General features: G+C 38.3%; 2 protein-coding genes across 7 annotated transcripts in view; one reads left to right on the plus strand and one right to left on the minus strand.

Moving 5' to 3' along the window:
* The window catches only part of nbeab (neurobeachin b), a 286,723-nt gene that overhangs the window by 74,088 nt on the left and 185,036 nt on the right, over nucleotides 1-27,599 (minus strand). For 3 of the 6 annotated variants that reach the window (XM_084126146.1, XM_084126145.1, XM_084126147.1), the window contains 3 exons: nucleotides 23,209-23,360; nucleotides 13,917-14,063; nucleotides 9,200-9,336 (listed from right to left, as the gene is read on the minus strand). In XM_084126146.1, the coding sequence (XP_083982272.1) occupies nucleotides 9,200-9,336; nucleotides 13,917-14,063; nucleotides 23,209-23,360 (436 nt within the window). Of the gene's footprint in view, nucleotides 1-6,034; nucleotides 6,087-9,199; nucleotides 9,337-13,325; nucleotides 13,359-13,916; nucleotides 14,064-23,208; nucleotides 23,361-27,599 lie in introns of those variants that run through there. The other 3 variants (XM_084126151.1, XM_084126150.1, XM_084126148.1) reach the window with 3 other exon arrangements.
* mab21l1 (mab-21-like 1) lies at nucleotides 6,080-9,102 on the plus strand. Its single transcript, XM_084126152.1, has one exon. It carries the CDS (start codon nucleotides 6,604-6,606, stop codon nucleotides 7,681-7,683), a length of 1,080 nt encoding a protein of 359 aa, XP_083982278.1. The 5' UTR covers nucleotides 6,080-6,603; the 3' UTR covers nucleotides 7,684-9,102.

The raw sequence follows: 27,599 nt of genomic DNA on the forward strand, positions 1-27,599 counted from the left end.
TTCCCCCCTTCTACCTTTTCTCCTCCCTTTTTGCAATCTGCATAGAGAGACATTTGTCATCATTAGCCCAGCTCTGACAGTTGGCACCCAGCACCTCAGATCTCAAGGACTGGCAATTATGAAGCCTTCATCCCTTATTTGGGTTACATGGCCTAATTTCATCATGGGCTTCAACCACCAGCATTTCATTACTCGAGCCCCCCAACCTGGGAAAAAAAAGTGCAGTCTTTTTCTCTCTTTTTCTTTCTCTTTGTTTTCACTCTCCAGAACCGGCTGTCGAGCGCACGTGCTTCTTGGAATAGGGCGGTATAATTAATTTGAAATGCATCAAGGCATTGTCCTCACCGGGGCTGTTGAGAGGATGTTCTGGTTGAGTATCATCGGGTCAGTGAGCGAATGATTACGGACTCAACCTCTAAACATGGGATGTCTCCAAGACATTAAGATTAATCACAGGGAGCTGAAGAGGTTGGTGTCTTGTGACGGCCGCTTGTTAAAGGTGTTTTACCGAGCTTAGGGTTTGTGTACGGCACTTGAAAACAAACAGATGAAAACAAATGGATCTGCTTACTGAATACAAAATGAAACTGATGCTTCACAGGAAACTTTCAAAAGTTTGAACAGTTAATAGAAATGTAACCCTTAAATTATTCGCCAATGTAAACCCATCAATGTTTCGCCAATCATTACTACATATTCAGGTCTTCAGCAACCCGGACCTATATCTAACACGGATGGATCTCTACCTGTCTCAATAATATAAAACTCTCCTGATGTTAGAGTAACAATTAAAGAGGAATAAAACAAAGCACAGTTTTGGGGCTTGGAAGGGTTCAGTTTGAGCAGATGTTTTATACAATCATCACTGTCCTCATTTCTCAGAACATTCAGCATCTGGCTCATATTCGCGATCTCAAACTTATTCTCAAAATTATCATTTTCAACATCTTCAAAATCAATATTTTGATCGCTGACAGCTTCTTCACCAGATCCAGCATCAAGTGACAGTGACACTAATATCTGATTGCGTTCAGTACTTGCTCTGTAGTAAATCGCTGAGCCATTTCAAGTTTTGCTGATGATATTTCCAATTCTTTTGTTTTCTGCCTGCGGTAACTGTGAGTGAAACGTCACTTCATCATTGTGTCTCAGACATTGCCACCTTGTGGCATAAAAAGGTGAATTGCACTTATTCAGTGAGGAATACTAAGAAGGTTGATGTCTAACTTTAAAAAATGAATGAGGAGGAGGGTAGTGAATGACGTCCCGGGTCACTAAAGACCCATGCTTTTAAGGGTTAAAGAGATACACATAAATTCATACAGGTTTGGAATGACATGGGAGCAAATGGCATAATTTGACAAAATTCTGGGGTGAAATCTCTGTAATTCGCCATACATACTGTTTGCGGAATATGTGATTTTGTGCATGCACTTATAAGTGAACACACCTCAAAAAATCTTCAACTGTGTAAGATTTCAGATTAAAGGATATTCAAATCAAAAGGTCCTTTTTTGAATAAACTAATGAAATCAGTGCTAAATCTATGCAAATAAATTCACGCCATTAATCAGAGAAGCTGACAAGCAACAATGCATATTGCTGTTGGGGGGGGGGGGGGGGTGGGGGTGTAAGGAAGGGTGATGGCAAGGCTAAAAAAAACTGATTAATTTTCCAATGTTCCTCTCTCTCCCTTGCATTTGGGAGTTACTGTTTATGTTTAGCCTATCTAGTCCGCTATACCAAAAAAATTTACATTTTACGGAGAGGATTTTGTCCTCTTCTCCCAAACTCCCCCCCCAGGAGGAGGCTTCTAATATAGCATGAAAAATAAAACAAATGGAGGGAGAACATTCAAAGCATGAGAGGTAGGGGGCTGACAGCCGATAGGCAAGAGAAAATTAACTGGGAGCCCTGCAGTGAGGCCATATTGCCTGGAATAACTGAATTCGCTTCGGAAGAAAACTCAATGACAATTTTGATATCCATTTGCAGGAAGCTGAAAGGGATATGTCATAATAAGTGTCCATCTTGTATAATGCAATCCCCACCAGCACCAAGCTCCACGCTAATATTGCTTGTCTTAAATGGCAGGGCCTTTAATATGATTTATATTTGACTTCTCCGATCCATTAAGTGCACTCGATAATCTGTGCTTTGACCTAGCGACGCCTTTTGGCTCAGATCCAGTTTTGATATTCTTTTTTCTTTCTTTTTTTTGTTCGCTGTCGCAAAATGATGATGGGATCAGTGTAAAGAACTGTCTATGAATGATGATGAAATAAAGCTGAGCTGACCTCCTTTTGTCACTGAATAATAGGATTATTAATATTAGTGTGAAGAAGTGACTATTAACTTCAATTAAGACTCTCTTAAGCTCTTGATATATTCAAATCTGTGAATAACTCTCCTGGTACTATTAATATTGGCATACAATGTTCTAGCCACATAAGAAGTGCTATCTAATGTTGTCCCGTGATGTCGTTCTTTTAAATTAGTATGCTGGATTATTAATGCAGGGTTATAATTAAATGCACTGCATGATGCAAAGACAGCAGCACTGTCTGCAATGTATTTCTCTTTTAAAAAATAAGTCTTTTTTTCTTATACATTAAGAGAAGCAGGAAAACAAATGTTAAATGTCAAAATAAAACCAAATAACGAAAAATAATACAATTTAAAAATATATATTATAATAAAAAGTATTACATTTATAATATATATAAAATAATAATAAAAACATATTTATCTAAGTGATTTCAATCAATTAATCAAAGGTTAAAGTACTTACATATAAAATCAAAGAAATATACTGACACTCACTATACAATCTATTTTAATGTACTTTTAAAAACATAATACTGATATAATCCATTACAACACCCATTTATTCATATTTATAAACTACACAATTTACCTTCTAGCCAATTGCGGTTTTGAAAATTTAAATGGTGACTAAAAATCTGCAAGACCTTAACCTAAATCATCAATGTGTTTAAAAACGACACTATTCAGTTAAACGTGGTCACGTAGGGCCATTCGGACATGGAGAATCACTCTTCAGAACAAGACTGGAGGGAGAAAGAAAAATGAAGAAGTCATTGGCGAGGAAACTCCAGAACAAAGAGGCCTTCAACGAGCTAAACGTTTCCTGGGTCATATGCTCGTCCAAAAAGGGGCGGAAGCCGGAGTCATTGTATTGATTTACACAATCCGGCATCCTATTCGCTGGGTCAGAAATAGCACCCGTACTGTTGTCACACCCTCATATATCACAGCGAAGCCTGTGGATAGTGCGTTATGGTCACAAAGACACACAGATTGCAATGTTGCGGAGACGCGGTGTGCGTGAGAGGAGAGGGGGTCTGAGGTCAAGGGGGTTTTGAAGTGCCTTCAGGTCACACTTAACAGAGCGCTTGAGTCAAGTATACAGTATTGAATGGTTTTGTATTTAAATGATTTAAGATGCAGCATAAAAGTTTCCAAACGAACTGAACAGCTCTCGTTAATTTTTATAAGTGTGTTTATAAAATCTAACATTCTTGAACTTGATCCTGAATATTTATGTAGCCCATTGCAGTATTAAACGCTGCAATGAAAATACTGATAAACAACCATTTGAGTTCTGTTTCATAAAGTATATGCTTTATGTGTATATGTGTTTGAAATAGGCTAATTTTCAGTATGGAATGTGAGAGTTGAGGACTAAACGGTGCTAACAGATGAACATTGCTAATCCGAGATGAAATGATGTCTGATACTATAACACTGTACTACTGTTTACTGTAACTCACAAACAAACAATAGACAAGCGACTGATTCAGACATACAAAAGCAGTGCTGAACACATCAGAGCATAGACCAGTGAAGGGAGGGAGACCGTCTGATCCGATACGGTTGGGTGCCTGCCATGTAATGTGTGTGCAATAGAGAGAGAGAGAGAGAGAGAGAGAGAGTGAGAGAGAGAGAGAGAGAGAGAGAGAGAGAGAGAGGTGGTTGAGGTGGAAAGCAGGGTTAAACAGAGAGCACCAAAGATTTTCTGAGAGTAACAAGGTAGAGTAAAAAAAAAAAAAAAAAAGTATTTTGCAATCCTCCCATTTGTCAAACAACCCTAATATATCTACCTAAAAAAAAAAAAAATTCACCTAATGCATGTACAGTAGTCCAGAATGAAATTCATATATCAGATGAATTGATTGATCAGATAAAGTCTTCTGGACACAAGGATAGGCTGCATTCTTCTTAGAAAATAAATAAATAAATAAATAAAATGTTTGATTTTAATAAAGTGCCATATACCTGCCAAAGGCCCAAACAGCATTCACCTTGCTTTCAGTTCCTGACAGAGGCAAAGGGGAACTCTGATAAGTGTGATCGTTGCCTGTAAACTGCAGAGCTCTATTAATTATGGTTGGCAAAATCCTCCAGACATAAGGTGCCAAGCAGACTGCAGTGACCTGTAACAATCTGCTCTGTGTACTGAAACAGACTTGCATATAGGACATATATCTACAACATGTAGCCTAACACATTTATTCAAATACACGTTCAAATGTGTCTCCTAATTTAAAAAAAAAAAGAAAAAAGGAAGAAGCATTTTTACTCATAATCAGTGATGCATCATGATTGGGTTCTGAAAGGGCACGATGAATCTTGCCTTGTTCTCGTTGTTCTCCATTAGATTTCAAATATAATATCGCGAGAAAAGTGCCTGTGTATTTCACGCAATATTAGGCTACACAACTTAAATCACACGCAACCACGATATCTAGAAAAGTCACACACACAAAAAAAGTTCATCTCATATCGTTAAAATATTTCCTGTCGTTTGTACAATTCAATTATTGAACGTTTAATCTGCAGAGACAAAAAAAGGGAATAAAAGGTTAAAATGCACGTTATATAAAAGCTTGAGGTTTTAATAACCTATAACGATCCAAAAAGATTTAATTAAAACGAACCGTGACTACTGATTTGACTGAACTAGAAACGAAAAAAAGTAGGCTATAGCCTAAGCTACGACACTATAGCCTGTTTTAAAACAATAATAAGAAGACGTTCAGATCAGGCTTCTATTTTTCTGTCCCTGGAAGAAATACAGAACTAGTTTTAATTAAAATCATTAAAGAACTGTCATGAAAAACGAATTTAAAAGATTTTTTTTTTTTTAAAAAATGCTTTTCCTATAGGCTACATTTGCTACACCACTGCGGAATGCTTAAAGCAAAACTTCAAACAAAGCTTTTTTTATATAATCAATTGAAATTAAAATAACTATTTATACACAAATGCGAGACTTTTAAATTTGCTATGTTAAGGAGAACACATTAACGAAATGTGATTTAAGCCCTTATAAAGGCCTTTATATTCATGTCATCTACAATGAACTTCACAGAAAAACTAAACCTAATCGTTTTTATATTTTACACTAAGCAAGTAAGGCGCCACCACGACTATAAATGCACCTAATGCTCTATTTTGCTGTTTTGGAAAATAAATAATACGGATTAATGTTCGAAGTGTTTAAAATAAAACAAAAGATTCCGGCGTTTGGTACAGAGACGCGTAATCGTTAACCATTATCGCCATTACCACATGTACACAGCAACATATTAAAAATAATATTTCTATTAGGCTATTCAAAACGAATTTTAAATAACATGCACAATAAAGAGAGAGATATAACGCATTGTAGCAATATAAATGTAGTCATTTAAACACTTCAAATACCATCATGTGAAACAATACTGCAACACCAAAAGAAAAATCGAATTAACAGATCAATGAAAAACTTTGTCAAACTACACGCATCTCTCCAGTGAAAATTGAAAACAACTAACAAATCTATATTTTCGACAAATTGTAGGCTAATCGAGATAATGAAAATTGAAATTTAAAATGAGTGATACAGCCGAAATATTCTATTAACAGAAATATGAAATTACAGGATTTCTGGTAGAAAAATAAATAATAACGGACTAGACGTTGTCTATCTAACAAGAAGAGCAGGAAAATCCATATATCACGAATAAACCTGTATCTTCTCCCTCCAACGTGTAGGTGTGTTTCCACCAGACGATTTGGTTGTGTATAAAAGCGGAGGATTAATTTGTCGTCAATAAACTGAAGGCAGTGACGACTCGGGCCGTGATTGGACGAGCTCCTCTCAAACCCTCCCTTTATAATTTCACAGGAGTGAGTTCGGAGTCTTAAACAAACCAACAACGCTTGGACACACACTTAAGAGCACCCTGCACTTTCCAACCTCTATTTCAAACAGAGAAAAGACACCGCAAGTGGATTCAAGAGGTTTGCTGAACTACTGATCCGTGCGTATGGACTTTTAATTGCTGAATTAGACCAAGGGGTTTGACTTTTTTTTGGTCGCAATTGAAAACAGAAGCTGATGATTTAACTGGCAGACTTTGTGCATGTGCTCCACGCACAGATAAAAAAAAAGGTATTTTTTTATTTATTTGAAAATCCCTTTTTCCCTCTAAATAGTCTACTTCTTCTCTAAAATTGGCTCCTGTACAAACAGCCGCGTTGGATCCCTCGGGTTACTGCGAGACTCCGGTGTACAACCCGGATCTCTGTCCAAATATGATCGCCGCCCAGGCCAAGCTGGTGTATCACCTCAATAAATACTACAACGAGAAATGCCAGTCTCGGAAAGCGGCTATCTCCAAGACCATCCGGGAGGTGTGCAAGGTGGTCTCGGATGTCCTGAAGGAGGTGGAGGTCCAGGAGCCCCGCTTTATCAGCTCCTTAAACGAAATGGATAACCGTTTCGAGGGGCTCGAGGTCATCTCCCCTACTGAATTCGAGGTGGTCCTCTATCTGAACCAGATGGGGGTCTTCAACTTCGTGGACGACGGCTCTCTGCCGGGCTGCGCCGTGCTCAAGCTAAGCGACGGGCGGAAGAGAAGCATGTCCCTCTGGGTCGAGTTCATCACGGCTTCGGGATACCTGTCCGCGCGCAAGATCCGCTCCAGGTTCCAGACGCTCGTGGCGCAGGCGGTGGATAAGTGCAGCTATAGGGACGTGGTTAAAATGGTCGCGGACACCAGCGAGGTGAAATTACGCATCAGAGACAGATATGTGGTTCAGATCACCCCCGCGTTCAAGTGCACCGGCATCTGGCCGCGAAGCGCTGCCCACTGGCCGCTGCCGCACATCCCGTGGCCTGGCCCGAACAGGGTGGCAGAAGTCAAAGCCGAGGGGTTCAATCTCTTATCGAAGGAGTGTTACTCGTTGAACGGGAAGCAGAGCTCGGCGGAGAGCGATGCCTGGGTGTTGCAGTTCGCCGAAGCGGAGAACCGACTGCTCCTGGGAGGGTGCAGGAAGAAATGCCTGTCGCTGCTCAAGACGCTGCGCGACCGGCACCTTGAGCTACCCGGGCAGCCTCTCAACAACTACCACATGAAAACTCTTGTGTCTTACGAGTGCGAGAAACACCCGCGCGAGTCGGACTGGGACGAGAACTGCCTCGGGGATCGACTGAACGGGATTTTATTGCAGCTCATTTCGTGTTTGCAGTGCAGGAGATGTCCCCATTATTTTCTGCCAAACCTAGACCTTTTCCAAGGGAAGCCACATTCGGGCCTTGAAAACGCTGCCAAACAGACTTGGCGACTGGCTAGAGAAATTCTAACCAACCCTAAAAGCCTGGAGAAACTCTGAGGTAAAAATAAAAAATAAACGGCATGTTTATGAATAGAAGGCCTGACTGATCAAAGTTCTGAGGCCTAGAGGCTAATCAGGAACTCTTCCACAAAATGGTCACTGTTGTTTCTGTTGTAAAAAAAAAAAAATATTTTAGAGAGCTCCGTTTAAAAATACTTCACATGACACGAATGTGTCATAAGGATGGAGCAAATTGTATCAACAATCAAAATGAATATAGTTACCTGTCAGTATTACTGTTTCTTTCTTTTCTTTTTACGAACCCTGCCCAACAACACATTTTACCTAAAAGCTTTCGAAACAAAGCTGTACGTGACAGAGAACCTGTACATTTTATACTGTAAATAGACACATTTGTAGATTGTGAATCCGGTGGTCTGCAGTTGTGATTGTTGTTCTGTGACACGTTAATAGAAGTATAATTTCACATGTTTTAACATTCGCCTGGATTATTTCTGAAGAGAGAAAGAAGAAAAAACATGCATCCACAATTTAATCTATTGTCAATGGCAAATTTCTAAAGTTTACATTTTGATGGTACTATTTCTTAAACATTCCATTCGCATACTTGAATTCTTATTTAAAGTATATTCGACCATTTTTGTTTGTACCTTGCTTACATGATAAAAGGCTGAAATTGAGAATATATATATGAAAAAAATATACCTGAAAATAATGCACTTGAAATACACTGGAATATAACATTTTGTGATTTGATTTTTTTTTTTATATCTGTCTCTGAGTTTATTTAAAGATTTAATAAAAGCAAATTAATATTTGTGTCCAAATAATGACTACATGCTACATAAATATTGCAGTGTAATATAGGCACGATTTTTGGGGGGATTTTTAAGTCTCTTCGGCGTGAAAATTAGGCTACACGATGTAGCCTGATTTTTACAAAAAACAAAAAACAAAAACGGAATACACAAAACAGGAAAATAAGAACACTTCTTCATGTGAACAGTGGCCGTTGAGAGAAGGACACAGATGAACTGAAATATGGATTGCACAGACAGGTCAGAAATGTGTGGCTTAACGATATAATTCTCTCATGAAAGTTCTGCACATCTGAATTGCACCCCTTCATTTAGAAATGTTCAAATTGTTTTTATTTTTCAACCTAAAATGTGTTAGATTATATTTCTTTCACTCAATGTTATTCATAACAAAACTGAAGATTGCCGATTCGCGCAATTATGAGTTTTAAATGCATACGTCTTGGGTAATTTTACATAGGCTGTTGTACATGAACTATCACTTTAAATGGCATTTTACCAGGCACGTCTAGGAAAAAAAAAAAAAAAAAAACACAAAAAAGGGACATTCAAGGCATGGGCCTCGATTCAGAAAGACATGCCTATATTTTTAACGTTATTGGATTGACGTTTTTTATAAAGTGCTGAAATTATTAAACACTTTGTAGTATTTGATTTTGTTCCATGTCATTAGGAGTGCAATTCTGCTTGGCAATTGTGCACAGTTACATATGCGCAATAGAAATTCAACCTACTTTGCCATCAATGCGTCTGAAGGCTGGGTCCTCTTCGTCCACTTCAAAATAGATTTCCGTGGTTGTGACAGAGAGAGTCCCACGGGCTTCAGTGGCCGGGGCAATAAGCTGGGCCGGGGTGCTCAAGACAACAGGGCCTATAACAAGGAGATATATTTTTTATTTTTCACAGGGGAAATTACCCAGGATATGTATCGCCAGTATGTCATCAACAAGCGATACGCAGGCCTAATGCAAGTTAGTAACTGATTATGGCTGCACAACCATACACGTATTCTAAACAATTTGTGGCATCTCTTCAAAATGAGTTTGCAATCATTTTTTTCCCATTCCTGCCTTTTCGAATAAGGTTTTGTAGACTTTGACGAGGTCTATCGATCTTCATCATGCATGTCGTGCGAAAAAAAAATGGTAGGGCCTATATAGGCTATTCAAAATAATCTCGATATACACCAAAAATAATTGTTTTATTAATAGCCTAATTACAAGATAAATATGGTGCAGAGTTTACACAAACTATACGCACGAAAATGAAACAGGAAAAAATGGGAAAATATCCTACATATGAATTGTTGAAGAGAATCGTTGCAGCAATTTACACGATTAGACTTCCAAATTGAGGCATTGGTCATATGGCATTATATCAAGAAATAAATGCGAATATTTGAATAGGTGAGCGTTCTCATGAGACCCAACAGCAATCATTTCACAGTCACTTTCCTTCGTTATTTTGCGACACAACAAATCCTATGTGAGTGATGCGCATTTACGCGCTTCCTAATCGAATCAGTCGTTGTGATTCCATCTTGATTATATGAAACCTGTAAAATTGACCTTATAAACATTATTAAAATATTTACAGATGTTGTAATCCCGGTTAGATGACTATGATCTAATCCCAAGTGTGTGTGTGTGTGTGCGCGTGCTCGCTCTTTATTTTTCTCTTTGACCAGTCCTCTGTCTTTTATTAGGCTAGTTGTAGCAGCCCACGGATCTGTCCTGGATGTGAGGAGAGGCTCTTGAAATTGGGATATTTATCGATCCCCTGAACTCCAAAGAGCCACTTTAACGTCTCATCAATCTTAATCTGCTCTCCTCGGCCAATTATGCTCGATACTGTTGCAAGATTACAAGTGGATTTGGGTTTCAATTCCCAGAGCTCTCCTTCACTGCTCTCCCTGACCGCTCGTAGAAACCCAAGCCACTCTGCCTGCGTTTGTACCAGCGAGAACATTCGCCATTTCACTTCCCAAATGTTACAGTTTGAAATGAATGAAAACAAGTATGATTAGCTTATACAGCACAACCGGACTTTAAAGCAAAAGCATACTGACTAAAAATAAATAAGCGAAAAGTCTTCTGTGTGGTTTAGCTACAACAGCATAGCCTACGACACGAAGATTTTACCTAAATGAAAAAATAAATACTGCTTTGTGGGTAGGTTTTTAGTGCCAGTTAATTCCTGGTTGAAACCACAGGTCCAACTCAACATCTATTAATACCAACTCGAAAACAAGAAAATAAGCATTAATCTCTCCTTAGATAAATTATGTTGAACGAATAATGATTTTTTTTTTCTTTGTGATTGCAAATAATTTGAAAAGCTAATGTCGGTTCATGTGTCCATTTAATCCTAATCAAGTCCCTCTAACACGTTTAATAGAAAAAGAGGCTACTGGGGACACTTGTGAATCCAGACACAATACAGCATTAATCCAATGGGCAGAGGGGTTTAGATCTAAAGCCTCCCGGGACCTTTTAAAAAAAAAAAAATGGGGATGAAGCAAAAACTTTCGAATTACAGAATCAGAGCGATCAGGTTTCACATGTGATCTCCGCTCTGCCGCTTGGACTGGACCGTTTCTCGATTGTTGTAAATACACATGAACAACATTTAGGCCCATGTTTCTTACAAAGCCCAATTTTATAGCACTACAGTATACTATACTATACTATACTATACTATACTATACTATACTATACACCCAAATAATAATAATAATAATAATAATGTAGTGATGTAGTGTTGATTTGAGAGTAGCCTACTAGTGAGGATTATCAGATTATCATGTTGGAATGAAACAGGTGCAGTTGTACTCAGCAAATCTGAGCTGCATGAGGCCGGGCCGCGCGCGCTGTGTCCTGACGTCAGCTGCTAAACAGGCTGCCTCGAGATATCGACTGTGATGTCACTGTGGCGAGACAAAGGCTTGCTGGGAAAACACGATTGTTTTCTCTATCTCTGTCACTTCTACAGGGGCCTAATATGAATATAAAAATTAGAAAAAATATTCGTTTGATCAGAGTTCAACGTAGCCTAGATATTAAACATTAAACTGATACAGAACATGAGATATATTATGGGTCAGATTAAAAAAATAAATAAAATAAACAATTTTAATTATTTTAAACAGCTTCATACATTTAATTAAAATGTAAAATTTAGTGTGAAAGGCAATGTGAATAAGTATGAGAAACAGAGAGTATGTGAAAGAAAGAAAAAGAGGAAACAGTACCATTATCTCTCTCACATCACACCTATTCTGATTAGTGTTATGTGTAAATACAGTCATGACAGCTCCTGTACTCTGATTGGCTGCAGGCAAACAGAGCCCCTCCCATTGGCTGTGAGAAGGCTGTTGTTGATTGGCCTGTTGTTTACACTGCTCTCATTAGCACTAGCAATAGTGTGCAGGCCTACTCGAAATAGAAACAGCGCACACACACTGCATGCTGACACAGATAGAACAGCTCCCCTTGTGGTGAAGATACACAATTCAGATAACAGAACTAAAACAAAACACCCAATATAGACAACATGCATACGTTTTTTAAACTATATGTTGAGCAGATAAAATTATTATCACTGAAAAGGTCACATCATAAACCTACTGCCATGAGTCATAATAATAAATACAAGCAATAAGAGCATTTTCATTGATGAAAAGCCCACTTGAAGTTGAACAATATTAAATGTATTTGCTGATTTTTTTTCCCCATATATTAACTAAATGTTGCCTTTAAAATAATCAGTACTGAAAAGTACATTAAAAAAAAGAAAAAAAAAATAAGTGCTGAAAATACACAATCAGTGCATTTGGTGCTTTATATTAGTTATTATGAAGGTGCTTATTTAAAATATCAGGAATTTATAAGCTGTGCCAGGATCTATGATTGATAGCATTCCAGTAAAATTACTTTGAACATAGATGGAAGAAAACTAACAGAGGCAACACATCAGTCTGCATTCCTGTAAGGCGAATTGGCTGACATTAGTGGGAAAATATTAGAGGTAATTGAGGCAATCCTAATTTAGATCTAATGATGTAATCTTACAGAGTCAAAAACAAAGTAGATTACTATAGAATGGCCCACAGAACTGCACAGATAGTGTGAATGAGTTTTGATAGGTTGTGTGCTGGGAGCTTTAATATACAAAATCAGCTATGCATAGAGGACTGAGCATTACAAAGAACACTTCAGATAGGTAAGAACATAAATAATACAAAAATAGATAAATTAGAGCATTGGCTCATTTCTACAGACGCATAAATATCTCACCGCTCATTTTTAACCTTCATTGACTAATGAAGGTCTGCAGAGCGAGTCGAGGCATTGATTATTCTGGGTATTATTAATAACATGTCTGTTGCACATTCAGAATACATATATCACATCTAACATCTTCCGACATAGAGCTGATACAAATTTACTATGTTAACGTAGTACAACTAACACTGAGAGGACAACCAGTCAGTAGTAATTCTGTTATCATATTGCAGCATAATGGAAATTTAAGTGATTTTTTTAATTAAATGATTCCGCTTTTTAAAAAATGTGATGAGACCATTTTAGAACCACCTATGAAGGAAAAATCATCAGATTCATGATCTTTCAAAGATTAATCATAACATTTGATTTCATAACTGCCATTAACAGCAGTTGAAATGTTTGGAAAGGTTCAGGTTGTAGCTATAAATTATTAACTCATCTAAATTGATCTTGCTTAACTCCTGATTGTTAGTTAGATTCATATTTGATTTAATTCCAAAAGTAGTAAAAGTTTGTTAAAAGTAGTATTATTGGTTTTTGAAGGGTTAATCTCTCTTCAAATAGCCAAACCTGCCTCTGGAAATAAAAACCCGGGGACCGAAACTTGCTGTGAGAAGAAAAAAAAAAAAAAGAAAGAAGAGAAAGACATATTTAAAATAATGTTATACTATAGTCTTTAAAACATAAATAAATAAACATTCAGCATAAAAAAGTAACACTGTCCAGAGCAATACTTAACCCTAAATACACACTGCCAGAAAAACATAAACACAGTCCTAAAGCAAAGTAACCACACTAACTACACTGGTCTGCATCTAGATTGACAAGTAAGATATATTTATATATCTGTTCTGTGTCGAATTCTGTCATTCTGCCAAAATGCCACGCTTAAGCTATATATAAATAAATACATGCTACCAAATGTGGAATTAATTCAGACATTATAGATGAAGTGCTCACGGCAGGACCTCTCTGTACAGGTAGGCTAAACCTACAGCTACGTAGTCTCATTAATATAACAAATAGTGTTTAAAATGCTTTTTATTATTATTTAATGATTAATCCAAACCCATGTGACACATAGAACCTTTAATTGAAGGACTGAAGGAAAGTGCCATGTCAAGGAGCTGAAGTATGACTCTGTATTATGTATAGACCCACTCACCTGCCAAGTTGTCCACTTCTTTCTCCTGTAGTAGACTGACAGCGTCATCGTCCGCCTCCAGCATCAGCTCTGTCTCGGGGCTCTGGCTGACCACCGTCTGGCCTCGGAAGCCCTTCCTCCCTCTCAGTGCCTCGTCTTCCTCGGGGTCTGCAAGGACACAATAGCAGACAATATCTGTACTTAAGCACATTTGAGAATCACAATACCTAAAAATGATACATGTACTGTCTTTATATGTAGATTATAGGTGTGTTTAAAAAAAATATTGTGTGCATTCTTGGCAAGCTTCTTGTGTCTCTTAAAGGTGAACTAAGTAACTTTTTTATCTTAACCGAACAGCTTCGGAGTCATTGGAATGGTTATATGACTGTTTTCGGGTTGAATGGTGGTCTTCTCGCACCGCCCGAGCGCCTGTGAGCCGAAAAACCACCCTTGCAACTTTGGGCCGGCGGGCCGCCGTTCGCTGGCTTCTTTGACGAGTTAACGAGTTTTGACGACAGTGTTGTCAAATATCTATTCCGAAGCTGTAGGGGGAGCTCTATAGAGAAACCCGCGAGCAAAAAGCGAGAAAACAGCGAAGAAATCGGCAAAGCTGCATAGTGCTGCTTTAATGAATCTTAGAGATATTTGAGAGCACAGAAAATCAATTAGCCACAATGGATAAATAGATTATGCTTGCCAAGCAATGTAGCAACTTTGTGCTTTATTTTTAACGCATTATATCTGGGACGTCTTGAATTTTCAGAACAATAAGACAAATACTGCAGATTTTGCTATAGGATTGTTATAGGATGCCAAATTATATCTGGCATGAGTATCTGCAATGATGTCAAATTGCGTAACACTTTTTAGTTCAAAATCTGGAAACACAGGTAAACCTTCACATTTCACTCTATTGTTTTATAGACACAGTTTAAAGTCACATTTTGCAGTATTTATTATAAATTATTTATCCATGCACATTATTTTTTTTAGTCATGCACCCTCGTAATCTTTAATCAAAATAATTTCCCCTCCCTCTTCCAGTGACGTCTCTTCTCTTCTCTGATGACATGTTTACTGGCGCGAGGGCGGGACAACCTGTCACTCACATGAGATCGACCAATAGCAAACCACAATGATCCATCGATCCAATCAATCCCCAATGGACAAATTCAAGTCTCGCCCTACATTTTTTCTTGTTCGAGAAGCCATTTTACTCAAATATGCATCAGAAAAGTGCAACTTCCATTTCATGACTTTAAAAGCCCCGTTATACTTAAGGCGAAGTTCATTTTCGTTCTTTGCTTAGGGGCAAAAAGAAGTGTGTTCATGTTTTTACTCGTAGATGTTCGACCTCGACGGACTGAACAGAAGAAATTAACGATACGATTTCGGCAGTGGCTATTAACACTAAGTGCAAATAGTGCTAAATTCTAGTATTTACACTATGTAAAAATAGTAGTATTTTCTTTGCAATAAGTGTAAATAGTAGTTAGATGCTATTTACACTTAAAAATAGTGGCAGATACTAATTGCACCTCAGTATTGTTGTACATTACACGGTATGCAATAATAACACAGAGTGTAAATTATTATATTTATAAAAATCATGAAATAGATGCCGCCTTATTGGCACAATAGACCCCGCCCTACACCTACCTCTAACCCTAAACACTTTATTATTAAACACACGTTAGACACTTTATTTCCACTTTTCGAATATTTTCTTAATTTTAATTGAAAATAAATGCCTTTCTGATCTGATATGTGATGGGAAAAGGTAGTAGAGCGAGTTCGGCAAAAGCTGGATTCGAACACGGGACGATTTTCGTCAAAACTTTCCACCATGCGCCTTACCACTACACTATTGCTACTGTTGATAACAGCGTCTTCTGTAATTTTGTCTGGCCCAACCAGATGTCAGAGGGCAGAGTTAGTGTAAATAGCCTCTGCCTAAGATTTCCACATCAATAAAGGCGGAACCTCAGACCACACCTACCTATTAGCTGGAGCGAACTTTTCCGTAAAGTTCACTTTGGAAAGCCATTTCGAACTCCTGAAACGAACTTAGTTTTGGCCTGAATTGTTCGAAATGACGTCATACCAGTTGTTCTTCGATTTCACTTGAAGTATATCGGAACCTTAAGACACTTTAATTCTCCCTTAAAGAGACTCACGATAAAGCACGTGCAGACGGTTATACACTTCAAGGCCCATTAGGCATAATGCAATCTGCTCTCTATATCCAGACAAGAACGAGATTGAACCGACAGTACAATTAAGCGACTGCAGACACCACCAAAGCTCATCACGCAGCCTTATCAAAAAGAAAAATAATGCAAAAAGTGTGTAACCACTTTTGTATCGAACAAAATAAGATTCATTCATCAGCTTTAATTACTTAAGAAAAGAAAGAAAAATAGCAGTCAGGCCTGACACACATCACTGCACACTGGATTTGTCTTGTATAAGGTCAGATTTGCCTGAAACTCTAGAACAGAGAGATTCTGTGGGGGAAAAAAGGAAATAAGAAACGCTTATCAGAAATAGAAAGTGGCTGACACTCTTTTGACATGTTTCTTTTCAGTGCAGTGTTTAAAATGTTCCCTACCATCCCGTGGGGTTCATGTACCTTGTCTCAAAGCGGTCACGTTTGAATGTTGTCAACACCACTACACAGATGAAGAAAGAAAAAGAGAAGGAGAGAGAGGAAAAAAATAATACAGCGGGCTTCCTGCTCAGTCTCATATCTCAAGAGCTTTCATCAGAGCCAAGGAAGAAGTGGGACCGCTTTTCGGAAATAGGGAGCGTGTAACATTTAGAGGCACAGAGCCAGCGAGCGGTCATGGATCAAAGCAGACGGAGGGAAACTTAAGACCGTAATTCTGTAAACCGTCATTACGCCTGCATTAAAGCAGGGAGAGCTGATGGGGCTGAGCTTCAGTCTTGACTGGCAAGATAAAGCTTAGGACCTCGGTGGAACGCAGACAAAATAAACCAGGAGGGTTTTGACAAGAAAATTATCCTGGGCAAATGGAGAGAGTTTGGGAGTAAAAAAATATATATTTAGCTTTAGGATGTTTTACACAAAAACAAGGCCACAAAAAGGAAAACAAACAAAATCTGTACATACATAAAGTCCCAGCAGACCTGGTCAATGCATTTCGTCATTTGTTGATAACTTGTAGAAGTTTCTAGTTCTGGTAGCCCCATTGGCGCTAATATATCATTGCATGTTGACACTGAATCGGTTTTATGTCACTAATAATGAACATTCTGGTGGGAAAAATGTTGTATATTAATTGCACCACTGCGTAACGCATCACATTAAAGATTGACGTTAATCAACGTATGCTCTTTATTGTCATCTATCTATGCCAGCAGCACAAACATTATAAAAGGGTTTACAATTACATGTCATTCATCTCCACAGATAATTCTAATTTCTCCTCCATCTTGCAGATACCTGACTACAGTAGCTGACAGGAGACCCCAAAATAAAAATCATCATTTACTCACATCCATGTTTCAAAGTCAGTGAGGTTCAAAAACAACATTGGACCCCATTGACTTTCAGTATGGAAAAAAAAAAAAACAGTTGAAACATTCTTCAAAATATCTTCTGCGGTCAGCAAGAAAGTCATACAGGTTGTTCAGGTTGTGGGTGACAGAATTCTATTTCTTTCATCATTTGTTTCGCATTTACATTGAACCTTATCCAACTTTATTGTGCACTCTACATAGGTAACAACTCATACAACAACTGTGGTACTCTAAAAAACATAAACATATGTGGAACACAATAATTTTGGGTAAAATGATTTCTCTCTTTTTTTCACCGAACACTATAGTGTATTCTGTATGAAGAATACGTGCAGTGCTGCCACAAAAAGTCAATTTACCTTAGGAACTATGGGAAGCTTTAGGAAGCTACTGTATAATTATGTTCCTACCTTTTGGTCGGGAGTGCCATGAATGCTGCTTACGAAAGCAGCTCACTAGGTTCTGGAATAAAGTGATGCATGTTGCTATTTTGAGCAATGACACCGGTACAGAAGCTTCCTGTTTTTTCTCTTGAATGGCAAGCCTTTGATAGAAAGCCTGCATGGTCACATATAAGAGCTCTCTAGTAACATAGACGATCATTTGTCAGTCTTAGGAATGAGACTTGATGGGAACTCGAGATCGCTACAACTCGGACCTCCCCAGTGACTCAAAAGAACCCCTCGCTTGTATTGTCAACCACCTCGTTTATCGGCACCCCTGAAGCTCGCTCACTGGACTCCTGTGAGCCATCACGGCCAACAGTGAGGCTATTCAAGCCCAGCACGGCTTACCCGCTCTGCCATCAGAGGGTTTATGTTACCCAGGGCACAAATTTGGCATGACACAGCAGGGTTGAGAAAGACCAGGTGATGGCTGGCCTGCCAGTCGTTGTGGGACTTGAATGATGTTCTTCGCTAAAAGCTTGGATCTGATCCATACAGCTGGGGGACGGGGAATTGTCATTGACTGACTGACGTATGTGTAGAATAACAAACAAATCAAAATGCGCTGAAGTAGACTTAGCTCTGAACTTATATCCAGTGACTAGCATGATATGATGAAAACCAAACATTTGAAGCGGGCTCGAAATAGATCCTTCATTGGTGGAAAACTGTTACTTGATAAACGCCAAGAAGTGAGTAGCTTGGGGTTTTGAAGGCTTCGAAAAAGGAATGAAAAAAAGACTCTACTTTGCAATTCAATTCTGTCATTCCATCACTATGTGACTTCTTCAACACACTGATTTCTTTACTTGCCTCTTTTCTTTCAAAAGTCACATCAAAGGAAAACTGCGCATAGCTTGTGGCAAAAGGAATTTTACAGTTTGTGAGAGAAGCTCTCAAGTTGGAAATATTTAAGTGCTTGATAGTTTTACGGTACAATTTTTTCAGCCCAACTAAAAGGCTTCAAATAGGCCTTCATTTGTTGCTCAGACTATGTTTTATGTATGGCTGGAGCTGTGAGGTATTGGCTTTGCACTTTTATTGCCCCACTTGAGTCATGCCCACTTGTAGCCATGAAAGAATGAAAAAAATATATACACCTATATTTCCATTCTGGGATTGACAGATGAGATGCATTGTGTATTTTGTAAAAATACACAATGCACGCTCATGGAAAAAGGGATTGTGGGACATGTAGATGTATGTCTCTGCAGTTGAATGATATATAATAACTCAAACAAAATGTTGCACATGTGCCATAAGTGCATTCACGCACAAACAATGTGGCAAAGTGGGCTTGCTGCGCTCGTCGATCAAACGCCAGGAATTCTGCAGTCAGCTCTGAAAAAAGAAACCCAACTTCGTGAAGTGAAACCGGAGACCCATGCAAAGTTTTTGTTATAGTTTTACTCATATGAGAAGCATTTTGTATCACACATACCCATATGGCTGATTAGGAGGCCCACATGAAATCTGTGTGCACAGAATTTAGAACGCCTGTGCATTTAAATATTTGGGCTAATTCGATTAGGCTTTCACATGCTAATTAAAGGTAAATGACAGGTTAAATACAACATAAGGTCAATCGACAGTGGCATATTTGTGGTATAATATCTGTTAACACACACACACACACACACACACACAAACGCTACCTGCAGAGTTTTTAAATTTAAGACTTAAGACTTTAAGATATAGGTCGTATTGTGATTCCTGTTTTTTTACACCATTTAATATATTTAAGACTTTTATGACATTAAATTTGATAAGACTAAATTTAAGGCTTTTTAAGGACCTGCAGGTATCCTAGAAAAAATATTTTTCTATATTATTATAGTTGAATGAAATATTATTATTATTGTATAACTACACACTAAAATCAAGTTAAAATGCATACTGTTTACGTCTTGAAACAGTGCGTATTTTACCATTTACAAATTGGCCTCATTCACTTCCATTCTAAGCTTCTCACTGTAACCTACAGTTTTGCTTTTCATAATCAAAAGAGGCACAAGTCGATATTTATTTTTCGTGGTAATCAACATTAAGAGTTGTCGATTAAACTTAACTTGCATTGAATTATCACATACCCTTACTTCCGCTTTTCCTCTGGCTCTCTTTTACTCTTTCTCTTATAACAAGCTATAAAGATCTCTGTCCAAAGGGGTTCAATGGGTCAGGCAGAGCTGCTCACCTGAAAATGAGACGGCAAGGACACCCCAAGGTAGAACAGGCTGTTAAAGAGCAGGATCAATATTAACCTGACTTCCATTTCATGCTTGCCCAATTCCAAGTCTAATAGGCTAAACTGAGCTGTTTTAAAGCAAACTTTCCCACAAACATATGCAAAGGTACCTGGGAATGAGGCACAGAGCAGTACAGTTTATCAAATGCTTATACAACATGGTCAGCCGTTTGAGGTCCCATTAAATTCAGCCTGTTCTTCTATTTTCAGTGATTGAAGATCATATTACATCCACAGAAAATACATTAAATTACCATGAATCAAATATAATGATGTTGTTTCTAGGGTAGTTAGAATATTTTTCGAATGAACCCGAGACATATGTCATGTCCACCCATGTCATTTCGCACAAGAGGAAATCTGAAATATTGCTAAAACACAGCGTACGTTCTAACATAGACAAGCGCTATAAAAATATGTCATTGTGAATAAAAACAAGCCCCATATGCAGTGACTGCTGTCAACTGCCAGTGTTCTGACATTTGAGAGCAGTCATTTTTCAATCTCTGGTTTCTGGCAAAAATAATGGAAACTTATATGTGCTCTTAACAGTTTATTTATTTAAATCACCTACGGTAACTAAACGTACCTATACGCCTAGTCACAAAAGCAACAGTAAACCTCCACTACTGCCAGTTCAGCAAAACACAGAGAAACTTTCTACAAACGATTCGATACAGCCTTACCACGCATATGTACAGTGTTACATGTAACACATGTAAATTAATAGCTTTCATTACAGTTAAAGACAAAGTAGGCGATTTGTTCCAGAATTTTTTTTGTTATGCTGATTGAAAGTCTCTTCACATCCTGATAGCAATCAGTAAGTTAAGTGGGCTAAATGTATTTATATGTATATCATCTTTGAATGGCATAGGATCATAACATTTTCATCCAATCATTGCATTCGGTCCGAATGCAATGGTACGATGTCCTACCTGCCTACGTGTGTATTTCCATACCTCCACGCACCTGCTCACGCAGACATCACACATCATCAGCGCATTTAATGCAATGCAGAATTAGACAGACGTCAGTCACCGAGCACCGCAACAGAAACAGTAGCCATCTGTTACAGTTCTTCCTGAACCAAAACAACGAGCTTATGCTGCGTTCACATTTGGAAGAGATGGAAACCCGTGACGTTATACTCTGAGCGGTTCATGTCTCGAATTTATGCGTTTCGATGGCAACACGATCAACGCCGAAATGAATCTGCAGCAGTCAAGTGGTACAGGTCAGTGCTCTTTAAATGGTTTATGTTCATTATTATTGTAATGTTATGTTCTTTGAGACATGAGGTAGTTTACTGCCGTCTCTCATCTCTTGATGCTTCGCAGACTCTGCTGTACACGTTCATGCGTTTTGAAGGAGGCGTGGCTTTGTAGATGCTCTGGAGGGAGGGTGGGATCTTATGCTTTCAAAGCTAACTTGCTATTGCCAGCTTCTCCGAAAACTGCCTACCCTACCTTTAAGGGATCTTCTTATGAGTGCTGTTAGAAGCAATGGACTAAATGAATATAATCAAATTCACATTATTCAAATGAATAATTTTAATAAGCTCATATTTATATAAAATAAAAGCAGTACTGTGATGGTTTAAGAAAATTGTCCTTTTTTTTGTATAAAACCCATCTAGATAAGCCTGTCTTTGCTCTCCCTCAGTCTCTCTCTATGGCATTGTGGGGGCAACATCTGACTACAGGCAATCCCTTTCACATGACAATCTTATGCATTATTCCACTCATTAAAGACTGGGAGAAGCCTGGGGACCTCAACAAGTCCTCAATCACAGCGGCCCCAGACACTAGACCGCAGGTCCACCGAGACGCACTGACAACTTACCGAGGACAGGCAGAAAAGGGAGCCGGGCCAGAGGAATACTGCAGTGGTGTGAGCTTCAAAAGAAATGCATGCGATATGCTGTGTAATATGTTTGAAAGACAGTGTGAATTTAGATATGGTGGCAAAATGAATTGGAGGGGAAAAAATGTGACATGAGCAGGGGCCACCTGCAGGTCAAGGAACAGCTGGCATGTGTATGTACCAGTTTGCATGTGTGTGTTCTGGCTCTGACACACAGACCATCTGACATGGCCTCAAAACAGTTGGCCACAAAAGGCCAGACATGTAGATAGACACAATATTACTGCATAACAAGTCACAGAACACACTTTAAAATGACATATGTACACCGAAATTAATCAAATCACTGGTTAATATGTGGTGTTTAGGGCAAAATCTAGATGTAATGTCTATAATCAAATAGTTTATTTTTCATTACATTAAAGTGCAATCCATTAGCATCCCAGGTGGCCATAAACAACATCGTAGCAAAACATGCTGTCAAATACCACTCCCATATGCCTCTATATGAGCTAATATCAAGGGTTCACTTGTTTATATTGTTTTAAATAAATGGGCCTATTTCACTTGCCTTTGCCCCTAGTAGGTTTCCCCAAGTGTAATGGAAATAGTTACAGTAACTATTCTGAGAACAGGAGAGAAGTCGCCCCATTGTACTTGAGAATCAATAGATTTGCCCTTGTTCGGTTAATAAACTCCCCCTCGTATCTTCAATTTGATGCCTGGAGGAGAAGCGCCCGCAGTGGTTAATAGTATTGAACCATTTCTCTTTTAAAGCCTCTGTTGCAAGACACAGAGCCAAATCGACAGCCGTGCGGTGGGCAACGCTGCAAGATCAAACGGGTCAATGAGGAAAAATGTTTGAGTGCAAAAGCCAGAAACGTTTAAAAAAAAAAAAAACATGGCGCACAATTTTCCTCTCAACAATGTGTGCAGTTAGAATATAAAAACCTGCCATAAAACCCTCTTGCCATGTTCAATTGACAAGGCCCATAAATATACAACCTATAAAGCTGACAACGAACTATTTCTCAGCTCTGAGAATATTAGTTGCGTCCAAGAGTTGATTGGAGGTTTTCTAATTCGCATATGTGTATCCCATTTGGTGAACAATGATGTCATTGTATGAAATGAACGCAATTTGGGGATAATGAGCAAGACTGACAGAGTCCAGCAACATTTTTGATTGGCTGTTGGCAGAATTACTGACCGTAGTCCTCCAGTGATTTGCACGTAATATCCAAGTGGGTGGAGCCAAAAGGGTTTCGGATGAATCTCCGCCTCCTCCGGAGGTCATCCTCCCAGTAATCCAGACGCCAGAAGTCATGCAGCTGACTGGAAAAGGGGAAAAGACAGGAACTCCTGTTAGGAATCAGAAAAAAACAAGTTGGAAAGCTAAAATTAAAGCAATATATATACACAATATATATATACAATATGCACAATAGAAACAGACATATATTGAACCCATTTCCATCACATTTGAAAACAGCATGCTTTGGTGAATTGGTAAACAATAAAGGCAAATTATTAACTACTAAGTCATAATTATGAGATAAAAAGTCATAATTATGAGATAAAATGTCAGAATTATGACATACTAATTCATACATGCACTTGTATGATCAAAACGTTTAAATTATGATAAGTCATAATTATGACAAAAGGGTGAAATTATGAAATAATAAGTCATGATTATGAGATATAATGTCAAAATTGAGTTCCAAATTATGTCAACATTTTGACTACTATATGTCATAATTCTGACATTTTATTTTATAATTAGTTTTTAGCAAAGCATGATTTTTTGTGTGGCAGAAATGGGCTTCCACACACACACACACACACACACACACACACACACACACACACACACACACACACACACACACACACACATACACATACACATACACACACACACACACACACACACACACACACAAGAAAGCACTTAGATTTATATAGTAGTGTAATATTCTACATACAACGCTATGGAGAATTGCATTTTGGAGGGCACCCAAACCAAAGGGTTCCACATGAGGGAGAATCAAACGATATCTGGTGAAATAAAGCTAATTCATGAAGTTCATTAAAGCTCCAGAAACCCAGACACGCTTTTCCACGAGAACCCCTGGTGCATAAAACAGCAGCCGTGGCTATCCAGCACACAAATAAATAACAGCAAAGTCCCATTAACAAATACTGTATCAAATTACAAGTATAAATGGCGCAGCTTGGCTCCTTTTTACTGTGTTTTTTAACAAGTCTTGTAAATCAGAGCTAGGACCCTCTATGCAGCCGGAGAGGGGTTTTAATGATGCCGGGGTCTCACCATAGCCACACCCCAGGCCAATAAAACAGAGACCCCCTCCCTCCGCATATGTGCAGCTGTGATTAAAATAACGTGCTGAAATATTCATTGAAATGATTCCCAGGGCCCTGGAGCAAGCTGCAGAAAATTGCGTTTTTATTCATTATTAATAACAGCGAATTAGAGGCCGTATAAAAGAAGAAATGAGAGGCCGAGAAAAAAGGGGAGCGCGGGGAATGAGAGGGAAACAGCTACAGCATGTGGTAACCATCTTTGTAAATGATTATTCCAACATTAGCAGGGACCTGGGCTAATTTTATTGCTTGCAGCTAATGCAAACCATTAAGGGCAGGGACCAGCATCAGGTTACTAAGTGCAGAACGTTTCGAGCGCGCTCGGGCTGGAGATGTTTCAAAGGCTTTAAAACGGTGTGTGAGAGAAAGGGAAAGGGAAAAGCACAGAAGGGAAAAGCAGGCCAGCACCGAATAATACTGCAGCTAATTTACTCCAAAGAGGATTTAGAGAGTGATGATTGGTGTAATTGGGGGATAGATGACAGCATGGTATGGGACAATCACCAAATTCCACATGTGGTTTATCTTCATTACCAGCTACTCATGGGGAAATACACCATCCACTTTGAGCCATATACTAATTCCCATCATAAAATATAACTTGAGTGATTGTTCTATCTTACAAAAAGAGACTATCTGATACAATATTGTAAAAAAAAAAAGATTGATTTGTGCAAAATTTGTAGATGAAATAGGATATAATGAACACACAATAGCTTTGTGTTTAAAATTCAAGTTGTCATTCATGGATAATCTTGTTACGTCTATGCTAAGAAGTGTCAAACTGTCATGTCATTGAGAGACCAACGCCATTGTTTCTGACATCATAACAGTTTGAAAATGCATATTGTGCAATGCAATGTAATGGAAGTAGTGACAGATCTTTATCAAAAAAGAAAAAATGGATGGAGGGTTTCAATCCATCGTTTGTTGATTGGACTGAGGAAGATCTGAAGGCCTCAAATGTCTGTTGTTTCATCGGAGGATCGAGTTATGACATTTTGATAAAAAATTACAAGGTCAAATATAAAAAAAAAGAAAATTAATGAATCATCCACAATAATGTACATTTAGAAAATAGATGATGAATTTCCCTTTCATGACAACTTTAAGAGCTGCAATGGAGGGGAAGATTTTCAGTAAATAACAATGCTACTTTACACAAAACTATCATGTAGTGCTTTTGGGATTTGTTTCTAATTTTTTCTTTTTCTTTTTTTGACTTATCATTACAGTCACTATAAACTGTTATTATATGAGGATTGCATGAAGATGCTAAAAAAAATTGTTCCATTTTTTAAAAAAAAGAAATTTTTGGGTGAACTATCCCTTTAAGATTTTTTTTTTTTTTTTTTTTTTTTTATGAATCCACATGATTAAATCCACATGAAAAAAGCTCTGGAATAGCAACAATAATAAGAACAACTTTATTATTTGCCCACTAAGAAAAAAATAAAAAACAACAAGCAAATTATAAAAAAAGAAGCCAACATTCTCACTTTAACACCAGGCAGCCATTCCATTAAAAAAAATAATCTTCAGATCCTACCGAGGTGTTTGCCCCAAGCTATGGATTGAATTGAATGGGCCTCTCTCCACTCTGCCATAATATTGAGGCAGTCTAAACAGATTAAAGTGTTACAGCAGGATCACATCACAAAAGCTGCTCCTTGTTGCGTGAATATTATATCTACAAATGTCAAGAAATCAGGAGGCTCAAGGGACTTAACCGAGCTCTGACAGCAACACGAGTGCTCGTTCTCAGTTTAACATCAATCAAGAAAGTGTGTGTATGTGTGTGTGTGTGTGTAGGAAACAAAGCCTGTTTGCATACATGAGCGGCATGCCAAAAGTTCATCACTCGCCGGGGTATGAAAAGCAAAGCGCTGTGTCTGGGGCTTGTCTGTTGTCAGTCTTATACCTCGAGAGCCAGACAGAGATGTCAAGAGGCGTACGGGCCAGAGTCACGTAAATGACATTGTAAATGCAAGATTACAGCGTGAAAAAAAATGTAAATCCCACTGAGGCAACCAGGCGATTACCATTTAAGATTAGAACATCCAAAGCTGCCTGCGAGTAGGCAATGTAGCGCGCGGCCGCAGGAGAAATCCAAGCACGTACACTTTGAAGATTTCTGAGTTTCCCCTCCCTCAGCGTACATGATGATTTTGATTTGGTTTGACAGCAGTATGTCGGCTGTGTACAGCAATTCAGAGGAAAGCCCAAACATTTTCGTTTTCTTCTTAATAAGGGGATTAGACAAGCACTCGGAATTACAATGAACGATAAACCGAAGGGTGCTCGATGACACCGTTTACATTTCTTCACCTTCTCTTTCCCCTAAAGCATATGCTTTTACTTTGGTGGTGGTTTCCGCAGGATCGGACGGGGGTCCAGTGATACGTTAAACCCTGCGGTCAACATATAGAGCCGGATTTAGTCAGTGCCAAAAGTGCCATGACGTGAGTTTCCTCACCCAGGGTGGTCCAGCTCAAAAGAGGGGTTTTCCACAGGGAGATTGTGGATGTATACTGTAAACTTTAAACAATTTATTTAGGCCCACTAAAACGGTTACAGCAGTCCTTTTCAAAAGCAACAGGTATATATATATATATATATATATATATATATATATATATATATATATATATATATATATATATATATATTTAAGCAATATGACACAAGCAGGAATGCTGATTGTGTGTAATTTTACTGTTTGTAATCCACAAAAGAATTAAGGCCAGTTCACACAGAAAGCAATTTTGCCTTTTAGAATGGCAGACGCCGGGCAGAAAAAAGAAAAAAAGCATTTTTTCTTATTTTAACTTGAGCGACATGTTTTCAGAATGCTGCGTTATGCGTTAGTTGCTGCAGAAGATGTGAGCAGAAAAGTCAAACATGTCCGTCTAGTGCAGAAAAACAGAAAAGCAAACTTGTTTCGCGTCGCAGAACAACCCGACAAATTCGTTTTGTTCACTGATACAGAATAAATCGGGCGAATGAACGGTTCACTGACTAACTAATAGACAGCCACTTGTTCATTCCTGGATGAATCAGTGTTTTAAACCAAAGTCCCTTTAAGACAAGTGATTTCACTCGGCGGCCATCTTTGAAGTGCAGCTCCTATCTCTTTGAATGGGGAAACATCAAATTATCCAAAACAGTTCGCCAAGCTTACGATTAAATTTCATATTTGAAATTACCAATGAA

Source organism: Abramis brama, assembly GCF_963993115.1.
Source record: "Abramis brama genome assembly, chromosome: 10".
Taxonomy (NCBI): domain Eukaryota; kingdom Metazoa; phylum Chordata; class Actinopteri; order Cypriniformes; family Leuciscidae; genus Abramis; species Abramis brama.

Excerpts from the sequence above, each read along its gene's own strand:
- mab21l1 (XM_084126152.1), top strand. The coding sequence starts at position 6,604 with ATGATCGCCGCCCAGGCCAAGCTGGTGTATCACCTCAATAAATACTAC.